At 38.8% G+C, this 18776-nt stretch overlaps 1 protein-coding gene across 4 annotated transcripts in view; it reads right to left on the bottom strand.

Moving 5' to 3' along the window:
* Positions 1 to 18776, bottom strand: part of LOC139817905 (rho guanine nucleotide exchange factor 17) — a 55391-nt gene that overhangs the window by 27767 nt on the left and 8848 nt on the right. For all 4 annotated transcript variants that reach the window (XR_011733335.1, XR_011733337.1, XM_071786185.1 and 1 more), the window contains exons 2-8: positions 14406 to 14589; positions 12349 to 13008; positions 10644 to 10880; positions 9167 to 9695; positions 6311 to 6736; positions 3821 to 4124; positions 3032 to 3335 (exon numbers count right to left, since the gene is read on the bottom strand). Coding sequence is in view for 2 of the 4 variants with exons in the window: in XM_071786185.1 (XP_071642286.1) it covers positions 3032 to 3335; positions 3821 to 4124; positions 6311 to 6736; positions 9167 to 9695; positions 10644 to 10880; positions 12349 to 13008; positions 14406 to 14570 (2625 nt within the window). In the remaining 2 variants the exon portion in view is untranslated. The remainder of the gene's footprint in view (positions 1 to 3031; positions 3336 to 3820; positions 4125 to 6310; positions 6737 to 9166; positions 9696 to 10643; positions 10881 to 12348; positions 13009 to 14405; positions 14590 to 18776) is intronic.

The raw sequence follows: 18776 nt of genomic DNA, 5'->3' as shown, positions 1-18776 counted from the left end.
TATTTATCCCTGCTCGGGCGTACAAGAATAAAAAAAAATATATATATATATAAAATAAAAGCTGTATGCCACATACGTATATATGTAATGTATATATGCGTGTGTATAAATTTATACATAAAATTTTTTAGAAATTTTTCACAGAACAGAATTATATTTCTCGATAATTGTACCATAATCGTCTCGATAAGATCAATGAAATTATTCATAAAGCTATATTTTTACAATATAGAAAACAATTTATTATGAAATTGACAAGTTAAACGAATATTTTACTTTGAATTTCAATATACTGCTTCGTCATAATAATTTATTGATCTGATAAGAATGCAAAAGTATGTATACGGAAATAAGAAAGAGACCGCGGATTTCGCACAATCGTGAAAATTGAAAGGGGTCTTACGAGGTATTCAACGACGAGCTTTCGTGAGCTTTACACGGCGGTAGGTGTTTAGTATTACGTCATTCTCCGCTCGTCCGGGGGATTTCATGAATGGAACGCAAAATTCACGATGCCTGGGCGTATAGTGACGTCAACGGTAAACATGACGTCGACGGAGGGTCTCTCGTATCCGCGGAAGAAACAGTTCACTGCTCTCTCTCTTTCTCTCACCGATGAAAACGCGACTGCGTACAAATGTACGGATTGATACCTGCCGGGTCAGCGCGTATTTCCATCGCGTCGCGGATGCAAAAATATGGTTCTGACCAGGATGTGTGCGCGAAACTCCGCACGTCGTGGGGTGATGACTATAACTGGCGTGCACAGAGATATCGCGCGGTAAATGCATTCCGCTTCACGTCATAAACAATTCTGCTTTCTCTCAGCAGACACAACCTTGCTTTCTTTCCGTGACTAATTTCCGCTGTGTGCGCATCGTCGCAATACGATGTAAATTCTTCGAAAATCCTCGTTAATCCTCGTTCGCGAATGCCATTCGTATTAAAATTCATCCGTGCCTCAAATCCCGGTGAAGAAGTTCACGGAATATCTCGTCCGCTAAAAAGAAATGCATTCCTCGTTGTTGAATCGACTGACATATCTACAAGTCTATTTTTAATACGACACGTGAACAGAAATAATCTTAATGAAAATAACCTTTTCAACGTAGATCTGTAATTTTTTTTTATATAACTCGTATACGCGTTTCAGATGGAAAATGAATTTAAATTGAATTATTTGCAATGTCCGTTTCGGATTGCCACACACGATTCTATTTCAGTTTCCTTATGTAAATATAGAAGTTCTCACGCGCTACGTCTAGCAAGTAACATTGAAACGCTGAGATCAATTGAGCTTTATTGCTAATAGCTGCAAACGTTTTAACATTTCACGCTCAATATTCTACGATCACGAACAAATTGACCGCGGCGTGAGGATCCGTCTGACTCCTAATCGGCGTAGAGAACGTGACTAAGTTATGGCGACATCTTTAAGTGATATATTTGCGGCTGCCAAGGACTTGTGGATAAAACGGGCCTATCGTTCCCGCGGTTCTTTGTTGTTCTTTCCAAACGGCAAACCTGCTGGATAGAGGACGCGCGCATTGCATAAGCTCATCGGAATTGCGTAAGTTCTACCGCGGAATATGTACGAGGGAATGGTGCGAACTTATAAAATCATCGAAAATGTCTGGAAATAACTTAATTTTGGAAACTGTTATCCCTCGATGTCGCTTAAATTAAACTTCTTTATGAAACCAGATTTAATCTGACATAATTCGTAAAAAGAATTATGTAGTAAGTAGAATTACCTCGTAAAGTTAGAATTCAGTAGCGGATCGGGATATATTCCAACGCGGCCTTGTGTTCTCCGCGATGTTATTGCCGCAATATTTCTAGTTCAATTCCCAAATCGTGTCTCTGTATCGCCAAAAGTATTTTTGGGATATATATATATTTTTTTACATAAAAAGAGAGGTATGCATATCAATTTAAATAAGCGTATATACCGCGCAAGGTCGCGGAGTTTGCGCCAAGATGATCGTGGCACGCGAATCATCGCATCGATGTTGAGGACCGTGGTGTCGGTCCCCAGGTACGCCTAACCCGCCAGGAATATCCGCGTACACGCCCCCGCCAGAATCGTATAGGGACTCTATACCAACGTCGAGTGCACTGGCCAAGGCACGGACTCATCCGAGAAATATGGCCGTATATTATTATTAGATTATGTTTTCGGCGCTGGAGTCGAACGAGCGCGCGAGCGCGCGGCCATTCGTTTCGCTCGGATTGCGGGATTTCGGTTTACCGGCGCTTTACCTCTCGTGGCCTCTCGGCCAGATGTTAGAACGCTGATGCGCGAGCCAGAGATACAGGGTGATAAGCCGTGTGATCAGCGTCTTTGTACGATATTTAGAAAAGAAGCGAAATTCGAGGAAGAAGCGGAGTCAGAATTCTTTGGCTCGCATTCATGCCACGCATTTAGCGACGAAATGTGACCGTCTCATCCCGAGATTTATTCGTTTAACATGAAGAATTTGTCGGCGAGAACCAGTCAGTCATATTCATGGTTTAGCGTTGGATATAAATAAATTATTTCTCCCACAGAGAGGAGAGATATTACAAGAATATTAAATGAGTGAATGACACGATGCATTTTTTTTATTGCAAATTAGCTTTTAAAAAAATAATGTAACAAATTTTACGGCTTTAGCATACTTTACAAAATAATTTAAAAAATAAATGACCGTTATTATTTTATAAACCTTGGTACAGATTTAGAATGCCAACATCAGTTTTTTTTCTCTTTTTTTCTTTGTCGCGTATAATTAAAACATTTTCGTAATATAACGACATCGTGCGATGTGCAAGAAAAGATTTTCCGACAGAATCGCTCATTCATTAATCAAAAGGAGCGTGCATTGTGCATGCATCAAATGTCTCGATAACAAATGCGCTGCACGAATCGTGCGGATACTTTACGGCCCTCCCTCGCTCTTATCTCCATCGTATCGCGAAAAATGGGCGAAATGTAGCCGGGGCATTGTAACCGGCAATTTATATCGAAGCGAGATAATCTCTGACTCACGTTTCGATGCGCCGGTGCGCGAGCCACCCTCTCCGAGGACCCTCTCAGCAGCTCCGCGAGCAGCTCAGGACTCGGCCCCGGAAGTCCGTCAAGTTTGGTCGGGCTGGAGGTCGTCCGATGGTGGCAAGGCGTGGGCGGCTCGGAGCCGCTGTTGTTGTTGCTGCTCGCGTTGTACGAGAGATTCGCGGAGATCTTTCTGCGAGGACGGAGACCTTCCTCGAGCGCGATATCGGTGGTGCGCGGTTTCGCCATCTCAGCCTCCAGCATTTGGCCGTAGGGCCCGCGAAGGGGCCTCTTGCTATACCTTGACGTTTGAAAAGAAGAGAATCTTTATGTTATTAATGTTTATAGATATCTATCAGTAGTACATTAGGGATTAAAACAAAAATTTTAGCTTTCGATAAAATTAAAATTGTTGACGTTGTAGCTGTAAAAAAATGTATTTTACATCTTTAAAAAAATAAGAAAGAGTTTTTTAATTGTTATGTATTATATTTGTGTGCGTACTTTTTGAAAATGCTTCTCTAACACGTTTTTTAAAGCTTAAGAATATTGAAGCTTGACGATAAAATATGAACTTGATAAAATCTTGCGAGGAGAAACCGAACGAGCAATCAAAATGTAAAAATTTTTGCTTTACACATAAAACTTTGATTGTCTCATTAAGGTTATTATTAACGCAAAATTGAAAATGGAAAAGGAAAGTATAACGTTAAATCGTCGCGTCTCCATATCAGGCGCACTTCCGTTCTATTTCGATGGGTCTGGATGTATAGGTTCTCCGGTTACCTTCGAGGCGTGTGGCCCTCGCAGTCGGACAGGTCGCTAGGCGTCGCAGGTGGCTCGTCTCTCTCCTCGCTGCTCTGAGCCGACAGCTTGTTCCTGTCCGCGTCCAAGGGCTCTGGCCATTGAGTTATGTACACGCCCTTCCTCCTCTTGCTAGTGTCGCCCCGATATCGTCTCGTCTTGCCGGATGGCGAGGATGCCTCCGAGGGCGTCTCGCTCGGCGCCTCGCTGCCCTCGCTCGCTTGACTCAGTCGCGGCTCCTCCGGGGGTGGTGTGATGATCACCTCGTGCGGCTCTATCCTGGTTTCTAAAAGCCATTTTTACGGTTCTGTCATTCTTGTCTGCCTATCGTATGTCAAAACAAATCAATATTGATTTATTTCTGCCAATCAATAATACGATCAGAGAAGAATCTATATAAAATTAACGAAACTGCAGCTTTGAACTTCAAACTTTCATAACGAGCAAAATATAGTTTATTTATTAATATTATGAGAAATAAGACCGTTATGATACAATCAAATTATAATAAAACGCCATTTATAATCCAAGCTTGGATCTTAGTAGCCTAATACTATTTCTGTGTGTATATTATACAGATATTTCCCAACTTATTGTTAGTAAATTGCGCGCCGATTCTTTGTCAGTCTTAAAACACAGTTATTGTTGGAACATTAAAATAACTGTGTTTTAAGTCCAACAAAGAATCGGCGTGCAGTTTACTAAGTTGGAAAATATGTGTATAATATACACGTAAAAATAGTACTAGACTGCTATGATGCAAGCTCGGGTCGTAACATTTTCGGAACAAACTCAATCTATAGTTCCGAAGAAAACATGTTTTCAAATTAGAGTAAAACGCCATTTACGGTCCGAGTTTGACCTATGTAATTAGAATAAAACGCCATTTACGGTCCGAGCTTGAATCTTAGTAGCCTATAGACTACTATGATATATATTTTGTTCGGAACTATAGAGTGAGTTTGTTCCGAAACATTTGTATACTTAAAGACTATATTTTAAGATATATATTTTAAGACTAGATATAAGAATAGAAGCAGACTCTTAGGCGTTCTCCCAGCACATCTTCTAGCTTGATTATACTTTTGCTAAGAACCTGAATACTTATTAGCTTTAAATTCTATAATCCTCCTTAAGTTCTCATTCCCCTCTGTTACTGTGTAAAACTGTGAATTTTTATTTAGCTGGTAAAAGTTAAATTTTTTAATATAAAACGAATTATAAGAAATAAATTTCTTTGTGATTTATTTCTGTCTGCATCGAATATTTCATCATTTATAAAATAATATGTGCGTTTCTTGATTTTTTCAGACTTTGAGATAAAGGAGCGCTATGGTTGGTTAAATTTAACAAAACTAAATTTAATTCTAAGTTACTTTAATTTGTGCCAAAATTGGAAATTCCAAAGAAGTTTACAGTTTAGCGTGAAAATTCATCGTTGCAAATTCGATCTCAGAGAAGGCAGAGTTTATCAACATGAGATCAGATCAAGTAGGCGTTCATGTATCTCGTGATGTCAGAGACGATGGACAAAGAATAATGCGGTGGGAGGGGGGGGGGTCGCGGGAGAGAACGAGAACTATTTTGGGTGCATCGACAGGAGCACGGGTACAAAGGTGCACGCAAGTTCCATGTTATTTTGCGTGGCACTATTTTCAGAACGGTGGGTGCCAGAATGGAAATAGACGTTTGAGCGTCATTGAGTTATAGCCATCTTCATTGATGACTTCACGCACGGCCGCTCTCACACGCGCCTGGAACCGCGCTCTATTCACAATAAATGATGAACTGACGCGCATTTCTCAACGATGACGACGGTATCCTACCGTCGCGGCTACCGCGTTTCTTCGCCTTGTTCGCCGTTCGTTTCCTGTCGTTGTTTCCTCGCGATGATGAGCAACGCCGCGCGCCGCGGCGAAATTCGAGCAAGCAGATCTTGCTCGCGCACTCGCGGACTCCCACGCGAGTGTATTTCCGTTTTATATCCTACTGAGATATCTCTCACGCATACAATCGACCCACTATCGCGAGTGGAAACTTTGCTTCGTTTCTTCGAGATTACGCTAAAATGTGCCGAAAGAGGCACATGTGATTCTTTTTATTAAAATAATATAGGAGTTAGAAATTATTAATTTGTAACATAGCAAATAAAACTCCAAGTGAAATAAAATAAAGTAAAATAAAGCAAAGCGTAATGACAAAATAAAAGCTTAATTATTGAACCACGAATATACATACGAATTACCGACTTAGAGGGACTATTACTTTTTCTTCTAAATTATAAAATAAAGTCGAATATAATTGACATACACTTCTCTAAAACAATTACGAGAGAATATATTTCTTTTTATTTTCTCAAGCTAAAGACGGTCGTAATTTCTCTAGTGATATTAAGCCTATGAAATGTTAATGCTAATAAATATTAAATATAAAAAAACTAGTAAATATTTTTATCCTCAGAATATATCTAACCTTTTTGAATAGTTTGTTCCACGATGCTTCCTTCGACGACCGGATACACTGATTCGTGGCCAACGAGTTCAACGGCGGGCGAGTCCGTTTGCACCAAATCGACCCTGGGCTCAATCTGGTTCGTCTCCGGAACTAGTGGTTCCGGGCTGGTGAGTGCGCTGGAAGTTGCCAGACTGTCTGAGCCATCGCTTCTGGGTCGTATCTCCTCGTGGTTCCCTTGCTGTGAAACACCCAAACCCTCGGCAGAACCGACGGCGCTGTCGACGCTGGGCGTCGACGTCCTCGGACTCTGTCGATTGGGGCTGTTTTGTGGTGTCGAGCTACCCGGTGTGACATCACCCCGACGACGAGGTAACGTGCTCGCTCGAACGTCTTTGGTCTCAGAGCGATTGGACGTTACGATCGGCTGACTTTTCTGTCGATTCGCTGGAAGAGGAAAGTGCGAGTTTGCGCTGAAAGTAAAATCTGCATCTTACAGAAAATCACGAGTTGTTAGTAAGTTTATCCTTATATTTCTGTCTCATTTTATAGCGTTTTAAATACAGTATTCCATGAAAAAATATTGCATGAGTTATATTTATCAGAAGCAATATATTAACGTTGTTAATGTTCCATGGCAAATGGAAAATCCCTGGAGAATAAAAGTATAAATTATTTCCATTGTAATAATAGAATAGCCAGAAAATTGTGAAAATAACGTAATTGTAGAATTACGTTATTTTATATCTAATAATTATTGGATTTTTGTAGTAATTTTGTAAAGCTTTAGAAACAAAAATACAATGCGTTATTATTAAATTTTATATAATATTGAATATTTTTAGTAATAATAATACAGATAAATTATGACAAAAATTTATTTCAGGATAAAAGAAGTTGAAAAGATAAATAATATAGAAAATGTAAGGCAAATTTAGATTTTAGTCTAAAGCGCGTTACTGTTACTAATCATTATTACTGTTAATTGCGTGTATTATAAGAAAGCTTTTTGGTACAAATTCAAGTGGTCTCTACAGATACCTTTTGAATGACGTATTCCAGAGATGCGTATTACGCGCGTTTTCAATAATAACTCGAGTACTCTTGCACCGAGCAACAGTGAGGCCGCCTCTCTCGGTCGTAAGAGAAGGCGAGAAACGCAGAGAGCACTAGAGGAAATCCTAATTACCTCCTCGAGTGTCACGTAAGTTTGGCAGCGCTCTTAGACCGAGGAGGTGGACCATTCCAATAATAACAAACAGACCGTGCGAGATGAGAGATCACGAAGACGCGAGAAGCGGCGCGCACTTCGCTGGCGGAGTTCCGGAGAACGCGGCTGACCGATTAAGATACACGATAGAAAATTTTATTCCGTACGATTAAATAAATCAATACAATTTCGCTAAAATTTTACTTTCAACGTTGTGAATACAAAAAAAATGTATCGTGTGCCAATTATAGTACTTTTTCACATTATCACATACATATATGAATATGAGCATAAATATAATCATTTACGTGAGTATCCTCAGAGGAGATGAAATTACGAAACTTATAAATTCAACTTTATGCAGGATCAAACCGTAAGAAATGAAACAAATTTTTCTCGATTTTTGTTAAAGAATAATTAAATTGTATTATATAAATTTGAATATATTTTACTGGGTAGTCATTTTTTTCTATTGTAACACTTGAGATAATAAATTATTAATTTCGAATTAAATAATGTTAATCACAAAAATGCAAATATCAAAGCATACTGTATACAATTATCCGATAAAATATTCACACAAGCTCTATACAACATAAACAGAACAGTCAGATAAATAGACTTGGCTTCTACGTCCGCTCGCGGAAAGAGATTTGGGCAAGCGCAGAAAAGTTCTGGCGACGATATTTCAAAAGCACCTGGTTATCCGTCCTCGCAGCCCGCCTTTCGTGCGTAAAAGGTGTCTCGAAAGATTTGTTGCCGCGGAAGCGTGAAGTGTTTCCGGCTTGCCAATGAGTCGCGACGCGTTTTCACGCTTTCAATGTCATCATAAAGATATATCGTTCATATATTTTGTTACTTGAACTTTAAATTGTTATTGTTATTTTAATAAATCTTTTAATGATATATTTATATTAATATATTTATATCTTTTAATAATATGTATTTAATTATAGAATAAACTTAACACTTTTCTTAGTAATAGAATCGTTTTTTTATATGTCTTTATAAAGTGTTACAATCAAATTATTGTATTAATAAATTTACGTAAATATTATCTTTTCTTTTTTTTTATTTCAGTAAGATTTAATGCTGTTAGGAGCGCATAAAATTCTTATCAAAGATATGAATGTGCGAAGCAATTGAAATCTTGTGGTGATCTAAAAAGATAATACGGGTCAAGGATGCCAGATGTTTTATTACTATCATTAGAAATTCGAACAGTCGCACTTAGCGCTTTTCTTATTTCTAGTCTTTCATTATGCAACCGAAACTACTGTGGTATGTAGTTCAGGGTTGAAACCTAATACAAGGCTGTCACTGTGGCGTTACTTCAGTTCCGTGTTTCCAAAAGTATCTTGTGAAGACACGTGTGGATCGTGGATTAAGAGAAGGACTCTATGGATGAAAATAGCATTGGCCGCATTGTGATCGCTATCGAATTAAAAAGCTATTTAAAAGCAACATTTTTCTTTTCAAAGATTCGACCGAGCTATATAGCTAAAGAAACTCTACTTGATCGCACGTCCTCGATTTTCCTTCTGCATGACGACGATAAAGTAAATCTTACGGTAGACACAATCTGCATCAGTCTTGCTGTAATTGGTTTAATTAAACCTAGCTTGCAAGACGCCCCTAATGAGCTCAGCCGGCACACGGAAGCTTACCTTGATTAAAGTCCACCTGGCTGAAGGAGGCACTCCTATAGGGCGCGCCGGATCTGTGAAAGGCGAGCAGCCCACGCGGCTCCAGCGTGGTGATGGCATCCCGGGCCTCCCCCTCGTTACCGCCAACGGAAGCGTTCAGGTTATCGCACAAATCGTCCACACTCGTAGCACTGTCCACCACGGAATCACTGTACTGTCTCAAGTGTTTCGCCGCCTCCGCATTGGCATTCGGTTTGCTCCTGAGGTCACTGACGTCATCACTGTTTCTCTCGGGTCTGCCTGATCTCGAGGTCTTCCTCGAGTCGTGGCAGGACTTCCGGTATATGTTGTTTCCCGAGCGATCACTGAGACACTCTTCACTGACACTTTCACTACGGACCATCGTCTTCGGATTTTCTTGCTGCTGATGCTGTTGCTGATGTTGTTGAAATTCCTGATTGCTATTACCATGCTGGCTGCCCTCGCTATATGTATAGCTGCGATGAGATGAGCGACCCTCACAACGGCCACAATTTGGATTCAAGCCCGTCTGAGAAAAACACGCAAAAAATTAGATTAATTTGGCTTTATATTGCGTCGAATTAAGTCTAGCAAAAATGCGTGATTTCATTCAAATTGGAAATACACCCACTTTATTTGTGGGCGGACTTTAATTAGATTTATGTCATATAGACACTAAATCCGGAAATAATTCATGCGCGATTATTAAAGTATTATCGTAGGTCAAATGTTATTGAAATTTGCATAACTTGACGTCATGTGTATTAATTCCTGTTACGAGGTAATAATATTACTATTGACGTTATAGCAAGAAATTTATTGGAGGCAGCAGAATAACAGAAATTTAATGTACAAAAATTATGACGAGCTAAATGACAATTTGTGTAGATTATGAGAGAGCGATCATCTTTATGCGCCTTGGCATGCATTTAGTTCAGCGAAATCATGACAAAGGAGTCTCGCGAATCATGAAATTCAGCAAAACTCTTCTCGGATATAAGCGGCAAAATGGACATTGAGATTCGTTAATGAGAAGTATTGACTATGTCCTACGAAATATATCCCGATATCTATTTTTATTTTCTCTTAAAATAAAAAATAAATATTTGAAATATTTAATATTAATTTATATCTTTCTTCTTAATGCTATTGAGTGTCACAAATTGAAGAAAGATAAAGATTCTGTCTTAATATAATGCAATTATTTCTAGCAACACAGACATTTTCTACAAATACAATGGAAGAATACCTCCTTTGTTTGCAATACTAAAAAACCACATTACAAGTAATACAAATTATTAAATAATTTCTGCATATGCCTGATTTCGTAATAATGTTCAAACGCTAATAATAAATATTCTTTTTCTTGGCAATAGCGAACGTTCGAAAGTATAAAAAAAGTCCAGTTGTGTAAAATATCACTCGTTCGTGCGTAGCAGAAGACGTCTCTCGTCACTATGACGTTGGAATTCCTCACCTGTGGATAATTTTGAGACGACGGCTGGTATCCGCTCGGAGGAGGGGAGAAAGCCTGCACTCGCGACGGTCTTCTGGGTGGCGGAACCGGTGCTGGTCCCTTGAGTTTCTCGGTGAGCTCGCGAAGGCGCTCGGCCTTCTCGCTGCGGGGGCCGGAAGAGGACTTCTTGCCACTTCCTCCTCCGCCCCCGCTCCAACGAAACCTGTGCAATCGGTCCACCGCTATCACTGCTGGTTCCTGCAGTCGGTCAGGGGAGAACAAATAAATCTCACGGCTTGCAATAGCTCCGATAAACACGTAAAGCCAAGTCGATAAAAAAAAATTATTTATTTCTCATTCTCCCTGCTATCTATTTTCAATAACTCCTAAACCAATCATTCTAAATTAATATCAAGGTAAGGTTTGACAGAAATAATAAAAATTATCTTTCTCCGATTGATATTAAAATATCGGTTAATAAACGATTTGCATATTGATAGTTACCTAACCAGTCTGCAGCTTAAAAGTAAGGCTCTTAGTTTAGTTAGAGTTTCTTTCTAATTCCCCAAAAAACTGCATATATATGTATATATAAAATAAATATAAACGCAAGAAAAAAATTTGCTTTGCAAATATTTCTCATGAACACAAGTGTATATCATACTTGTGTAGTGACTGACGCATGATAATAGCGATGCAAGAGTATGTCACGCGGGCGAATGCGTAAAGTGGCAGGCCTAGGTCATCAAAAACTCTTATGTGTCGCGTACATAAATGTCTAGTCGAATAAGAAGAAGCGATATTCTATTTTCGTCGTCGTCTTTATCTCTTCCCTCTCGGAGCGGTAACGTACCGCGACGCTACGTGTGAGATGATCCAAAAATCAGGCGGCCACACGAATGCATGATTTTAAAAAGCAAGAAGAAGAAACCGAGTTGTTCGAATGTGCAGAAAGATCAAACGTGAATTTTGGCACTCCTCTTTGCAAGCTGATAAATTTCCTTGGCGCGGTGAAACCGCGAGCGTTTCAAGGCGAAGTGGATGCGTTGACTGTTTTGTAAAGTTGAAAACAAAAAAATACGTCCATGGAAAAGAGCAGTTTAATTGGATTATAGTTGATAAAATGGTATTAAATATTCTTTTTATCATACTACAATTAAGAATTTGGAAATCTTTTTAAATAGAAAATTTTGGAAGAGGAATATCATTATTAAATTCTTTAAAAAAGATATAAGTAGTTAATAAAAAAGTAGGGTATTTTTTTTTCAAAAGTTATATAGGTCAATCAAAGTTATTCACTTCTTTGATCATAGGAAATCGAGGAAAAAGAATTTCTTTTAAGACGAAAACTGCTTGTAATGGAGTCTGCCACAAAGATTAAGGTAATTTCAAATCTGTTATCAACAAAATTCACGGTGTCATCGAAGAGATAAAATTCCTAGCGGTGACCTTGAGACCTACCTCGGGGCTGCTGACACAGAATCTTCCGGACCTAAGCCACTCCACTTTGTATCCCTTGTGACCACCTTTTGCACCTCACCGAGTCTACGCGCGAAACTCGAACTTTGCGCAGGCTACGGACGAGCGCGATCGAAACGACCCATCGCGAAACAACGATCCACTCGCGGATAATGGAACGGCAAAGAAACGGAATGACTAACTGAACCAACTAAACAAGCGAGGAACAAACGATCGATCTTGGCGCACGATCGACTGAGGCAAGTACCTGCAGCTTGAGCGTCTGATGCTTCGTCCACTGCGCGAGCTGCCGCGGCACGGAGACGGTCTGCGTCGTCGTCGGAACGCCGGACAAGTAGCCGAGCGACGTTGAGGGTGAGCACGGCGTCGTCGTCGGTGGCGAGTACGACGATGTTACCGCCGCCACTGCTGTTTGTGGATAATGCTGCTGGTAGTGGTGCGGCTGCTGCTGTTGCTGCTGCTGGCCGGTGCTGCCGATGTTCCCCACCGATGTTTGAGCCGCGCCGCGACTATTATTAGCGAGCGTCGGCGTCGTCTCCGCGACGCTCGCGGTAGAAGCAGGAAGAGGCGGCGAGCAGCCGGCGGCGATACCCCCGGAGGGATAACCGCCAGCGACGATCGAAGGACATGACGACGACGACGCCGACGATGACGACGCGGACGATGCTGCTGTCGCCGTCGAGGACACGGTCGAAGGGGCGGAGATCGCCGGCGGGATTCGTGGGAGCGGTAGGCGCGATCGTGGACCGATGCAGCAACAATCGGCGATGCTGGCCGTTAGATCGATCGGCGGTTTTTCCGCCACCGATCTCTCGGTCAGTCGCTCCCGCGAATCGCCCTCGCGCGAATTCCGCTTCCGCCGGCGCTCCTGCGATTCCTCTCTGGAGTTGGCAGACGGCAGGCTCTCCTGGAACAAACAAACACAATCTTCGATTCTTCGTAAAGCAATTCTCATCGTCGTTTAATCTCTTTGATCGTCCTAAGTTTACCTGATATTTCCTCTTTAAGAAATAACTCTATCAATATTTTTTTTATTTCGAAAGTCGTACGTACACTACGTACGCTTCAACGTTTATTATTTCATTTCCTAAAGTAGTTCATAAAATGTTGAACATCGTATACTTTATATATATATGTATATTTTTTTTAACGTCCTTATTCAGATGTAAATTTGGAGCTAAAAGTATTGAAATAAAAGATTTAAATCAAATTACAAAGAGAAATCGTCGCTAAATTCTTTCGAAAATAGAATTATGCTAGCTCTTCTTCAGGGCGCCTCGTATATCTTTGTTACTTATTCGCTATTTCTTTGTATTTCACAAGCACGTCCTCATATTCGCTTTATTTCTCCGTCTGGGGCGATGCGTCTTTTTCGTTTCCTTCCATTTCTCTCATGTCCCTTTACTTAGGGACACTGTTCCCCGCTCTGTCTCAAATGCATCTTGTATTTTTAAACTTACAAGAAAATAATGTACATGCAAACGTACTACTACGTAGGTACTCTTTCTGAGGGCGTATCGCATTTCGTAAATCTTCGCCGCGTTACTCCTAAATCTCAACCAGTCTTTTTTATCATCAAGATAATATTTTCGGAATTGATAATGGCGTCATTGATCTACACGGCGATAAATAACGGCGATTTATACGGGTCTCGGGCAGAATTTGGCACAGAGGACGGCGCGAATGTGTCACATGAGATACACGTCGGTCGTATGTGTCGTTGTGACGTCGACGGTGCTTATTATTCCGCGGACAAACCATGAAAAGAAAGGCGGAAAGTCAGAAAGAGTGGCAGAGGTGAGAATTGAAGAGTCACTTTAAAATCGGCTCAAGTCAGTGACTGGCGAATTCTATTTGTATGATTGGTTCTAAATTTAGATCCTTCAACGTCTTAATTTTCGCGACACGATTGAAGATCGTTACCAGACGAGGTTTAAAGAAAATAGCCGGTTTAAGTAGAATTTAAAATAATGCAGATTTTCTCTCTTATAGAATAATATAAAAAATAATTTGCTGCAAATCTTATTGTTAAATAAAAAACCAAAATATTTTATATAAAGTACATTCTAAATTATTAATTTTTAATTTTACTTCGGCAATGCATTTGGAAAATGAGTAAACTGCTGACTGCAAACGATTAAAATAAAAACTTCTTTTTGTAATTCTTTGGAGTACAAATATCTGATAATAAGTCTTGAATGATATCAAGAAAGAATTTTGTAAAACTTCTATTTTCTTCATATTATTCGTAATCTGATATTTTGAATTTTATCGCCGCATAATAATGGATGAACTGCACAATACCTGAGAGATCCGCAAACCGTATCTGGTGCCACCCAGAACAACGTACCCGCCACCGACGCCTCCACCCGTCATGGCCCTTGCAGCGCCACCCAGCCATCCTCCGAAGCCACCCCCACCTGTCCTCTGGGGTCCGCTACCCCCGTCTCCTCCGCCAGCGCGGGGCATTCTTCATCCTTCCTTCACCCTGAAATTCAAATCGTATTACAAGCCGGACTAAAAAGACGATCGAGCGAAGGATGACACGTGCAAAAATAAAGTGAAAAGAAGGACGAATCTTGCCTCGCGCGAGAGAGATTACGGCTCGCGTGAATTGTCCTTGGCTGCCTTGCACGAGGACTAACGAGCTAGATTCATCCTATGGGATATTAACGATCTCGGTTGAGTTACGAGCGAGCGGCTCACGCGACGGACACATATCACGCACTTACGCACGCAAAATGCGGGCCGCTGCGTAAATTACTGCGAACGTTCGCGCATTCCCCCAATAACTGTCGGCCACGATCTTATTTATTTATTCATACACCATCGCCGATGAATGAGACTCGCCGGAATTCGTGAGCCGCGCTACCATTAAAAGTCAGACAGGTCGCGCCGTTACCGGAAGCGACGGAGGCCACTGCGTGATGCCGTGGCAAGACCAATGCCGGCCGCGAAATTCTTTCTTGGCTCTCGCCAGGTCCGAGAAGAAGTCTGCTGACGTCCGAGGGAGGTCTTCCTCCCTCGCGAGTCTGTGGGTCGTTAAAAAAAACTTTGCGAGAATTCGGAGCAATTCTATTCCGGCGTGCGACACAAGATATTTCGAGACTTTACTTTAAATAGATAGATTTAATAAATGCGAGAAATGTTTACAATGAATAATTATTTTTCAAATTCTCTGCAATGTAACGTGACTCTGAAATAACGTCACATATGCCTATTCTGTAATACTATTTTTGTAATTTGAGAAATTGCATCTTTGTGATATATTTTTAAAGATAAAATAAGATATGCTTATTTATAGTCTTGTTGCGTGACGTCTAGATCGTGAAGCAAAATAATCTCGTTTATATTAACGAGACTTAGAATTTTATCAATTTTCCGCTTCTCTAATTTTTTATACATAATTATCCTGTAGAAGTTAAACAGCAAAATATTGGCTTTTAATTGCACGATTATGTTATGCGTTACAGTGGAATCGCCGTTGACATCGTTACTGAATCGTAAAAGCGCACTGTGGAGATATCTATATAGTAAACCGGCATATTTCTGCAAAATGACCGGAAGTCGGCGTCGCGCCAGTGTATCATAACTCTTTCTACATAAAATCAAAACGGAATAATGGAATATAAATTTTATCCGACAAACTTTCCCCACATAAACTTCTATCTTCATGTAAACTATGCGCTATAATAAATTTTAATTTCTTTTTCTTGTATTTAAAACTTCAAATTTTCTATTAAAAATTTTAAAATAGGTGGCAACTTGGCACAAAAACATGATAAACAATTATTTACATAATTTTTTTCTCTAATTATATATTTTAATCAAAAGAATTTTACATAAAAAAAAACATACAAGTTTGTATTATATTGGTAATAGTCTAATATAGTAAATCAAAACTCAGAATTGAAATTAAAGCATTTAAACGTATATTTAATGTATGATATAGCAGATGATAGCAGATTATGCTGACTTAATGATTTGTGTACAAAAGTCGTTTATATTTCAGATATTTTCTTCTATTATTTCATTATAAGCTTGTCCCAGTTGATTTTAAATCTGTTTTATGTATACTTCTAAAGCCTCGTGGTATTGACACGAGCTAATTGCACGTTTCCCACTCAAATCAATGGGCGATGTGCCTGCTCATCCGAATCAGATTAATTGTTATAACGCATGATTGCCGCGGTCCTTTCCGAATCAATGAGTTTCACAGATCGCCTGCTGGTCGCTTATCTCACGGGCAAATAAATAAACAAATAATTAATACAAAACTGTAATTATGCTGCATAAATCTCGATCTGCTACCTACATGCGCCTCCCACGGTTTCGTTATAAAATAACGGTTCAATGAAACAGCGGACAAGTAACGAACAAATTTCAAGAAAATTCCTTTTTTTTAATAATGAAATATTTTTGTAAAATATCCTCATATATTTCACAATATTTAGTAATATATTTATATTAACAAAAATTATTTTCTGCTATAATAATGTTCTTCTTCGAAAAAAAAACTATAATCGAGAAAAAATTATCCAAGGTTATTTTTTTATTATTTTTACATTATTTTATTTCTTGTTACTAATATAGTCATTTTATATAATTTGCTACTGCTTTTTAAACTAAATATATTATGAAACTAAAATTTAAAATAAATAACTAGATTTGCAACTTGACTTTCGAGATTTATTCTGAAATTATCCTTGCCCTCACTTGATATTAAGAAGATATTAACTGACAACTACTTAAATAAATAACAAAGTTCATTGTGAGTCTAACAAAAATATAAGAATGTAGATTTAATTGCGATTTATATCCAAGAAGTTGAAAAAAAATCGCGATTTAATGGATGTCCATTTAAGTAGATAAGCGTGACCGCGGCTGACAGGTATAATGGATGAAATTTCGTTGGAATTCACGCGCAAGGCCTTGCATAAAACGTCCGCTCCGAATTTATTATCAGCGTTAATGCAAACGGGACGCTTCGCCATGCCGGAAGTCACTCTCGGGTATTACCCTGCACTAATACCCGAGAAACCGATGTATTCGGTACAATCGTCCTTCCAGTTCAACAGCTTCTTTCATTCCGAATAGACTTTCGATACAGAGTTAACTTCTTGGTTTCGATGCGATAACAAAATTCACCAGAATTATTCGACTATTCACATAATATATCCAAATATAATGTTTCAAAAATAATATAAAAGAATTAATGAATACATCCACATATATTAAAAATTAAAATTATTTGATTATATGTACGTAGCTTTTAAATTTCTTTCATATTTATATGTATATGGCAAAATATTTATCGTTTTTTTAAATAAATCTCACATGATTAGAGTTGAGTGAAATGCTTAACAAAAAGGAAAACGATTGGATCTAACAATAAGAGGCTTAAATGGCATATATTATATCAGAGATGCACGTATGAATGACTCTTAAATATATGTACGTGACTCTATTCTTCGAGAACAGTCACGCGTCACTATCATCCGTTGAAAGCATACCTTTTACTACTCATATGTGTCGTTACTATAAGGTAAGGTCGACGGATATCAGTCTTGTTAGATATTCATTACGTCACGTTATCTGTCAATGACAGACTGACATCGTGAGTCGTTGAACTCGCGCCAAAATGCCGGTGAATTTGTCGCGACGAAAAGAAGGAATTCAGGAAAAAAAGAATCATTTCTCTCTCGTCGACGTGAAAAATGTGTTTATTGGCGACATTATGCCGTTTGGCGCTTATCCATTCCGTCGTTTGGATTTTTCTAATATAACAAAAAACGTATTTTTATCGGTGAAAATCGGTCGCGGGATCAACGAGAATGTTGTTTGCCTTCAGTGAACAGTGGACATGCTATAACAAATATAAATTATTCCTGGCGCCTCTGCTTATCTTTATTTTTGCTCATACAAGTAATTCTTGCTCCTTTGCAAAAAATATAAAACGACATTAAAAGTAATGCAGCATAATAAAATAATGAAGTTGTAACCTATAAGAATTTTTAAATTGATCCTTTAACAAAGATTCAATCGAAAACTGTTATTTCACATAACTTTCTAGTTTTTAATCCTATCAATCTTATAAAAACTACACAAGTTTCAGAGTTTTGATAGGAGTTTAAGATAGGAAAATACATAAACAAAATCAATATTCTAAAAGATAAATACATTTTAATAATTATTTACGTAATTTCAAAAATTCATTTTTAATGATAAATAATTAAGACTAATATAATTTAAAAGATTTATTATAATTGAAACCAAGTGGGAGTTGGAAGAGATCGAGTGCAATTTGACTATTTCTGCGTAGCGCCCAATTGATAAACAGGCTTCTACAAATAATTGAGACTGCACCAAGACCGAATCAATATCGTCGAGCAGGATGTTTATTCGTATTACAATTTCCAAAGCGATCATATACCTACATATATTCCAGATTTATCGCACCATACCACATTTAACTTCAATCTACACACTATCTACTATATCGTACATACGCAGTTAATGTTTGCAATACATATCTTAAAGTTCCTAATCGTATCCGGATTTTCCTTCAATCCAAAAATTCCTTTTATGATATTCATATGCATATATTAATATAATAATGTGATACTAATTGTAAGGTAAATAATACCTATTATGAGAAGTTATACTTATCTTAAT

The sequence above is a fragment of the Temnothorax longispinosus genome, chromosome 1, assembly GCF_030848805.1.
Source record: "Temnothorax longispinosus isolate EJ_2023e chromosome 1, Tlon_JGU_v1, whole genome shotgun sequence".
Lineage (NCBI taxonomy): Eukaryota > Metazoa > Arthropoda > Insecta > Hymenoptera > Formicidae > Temnothorax > Temnothorax longispinosus.
The sequence above is the reverse complement of the archived record's forward strand: the minus strand, read 5'-3'. Positions and strand labels throughout refer to the sequence as shown.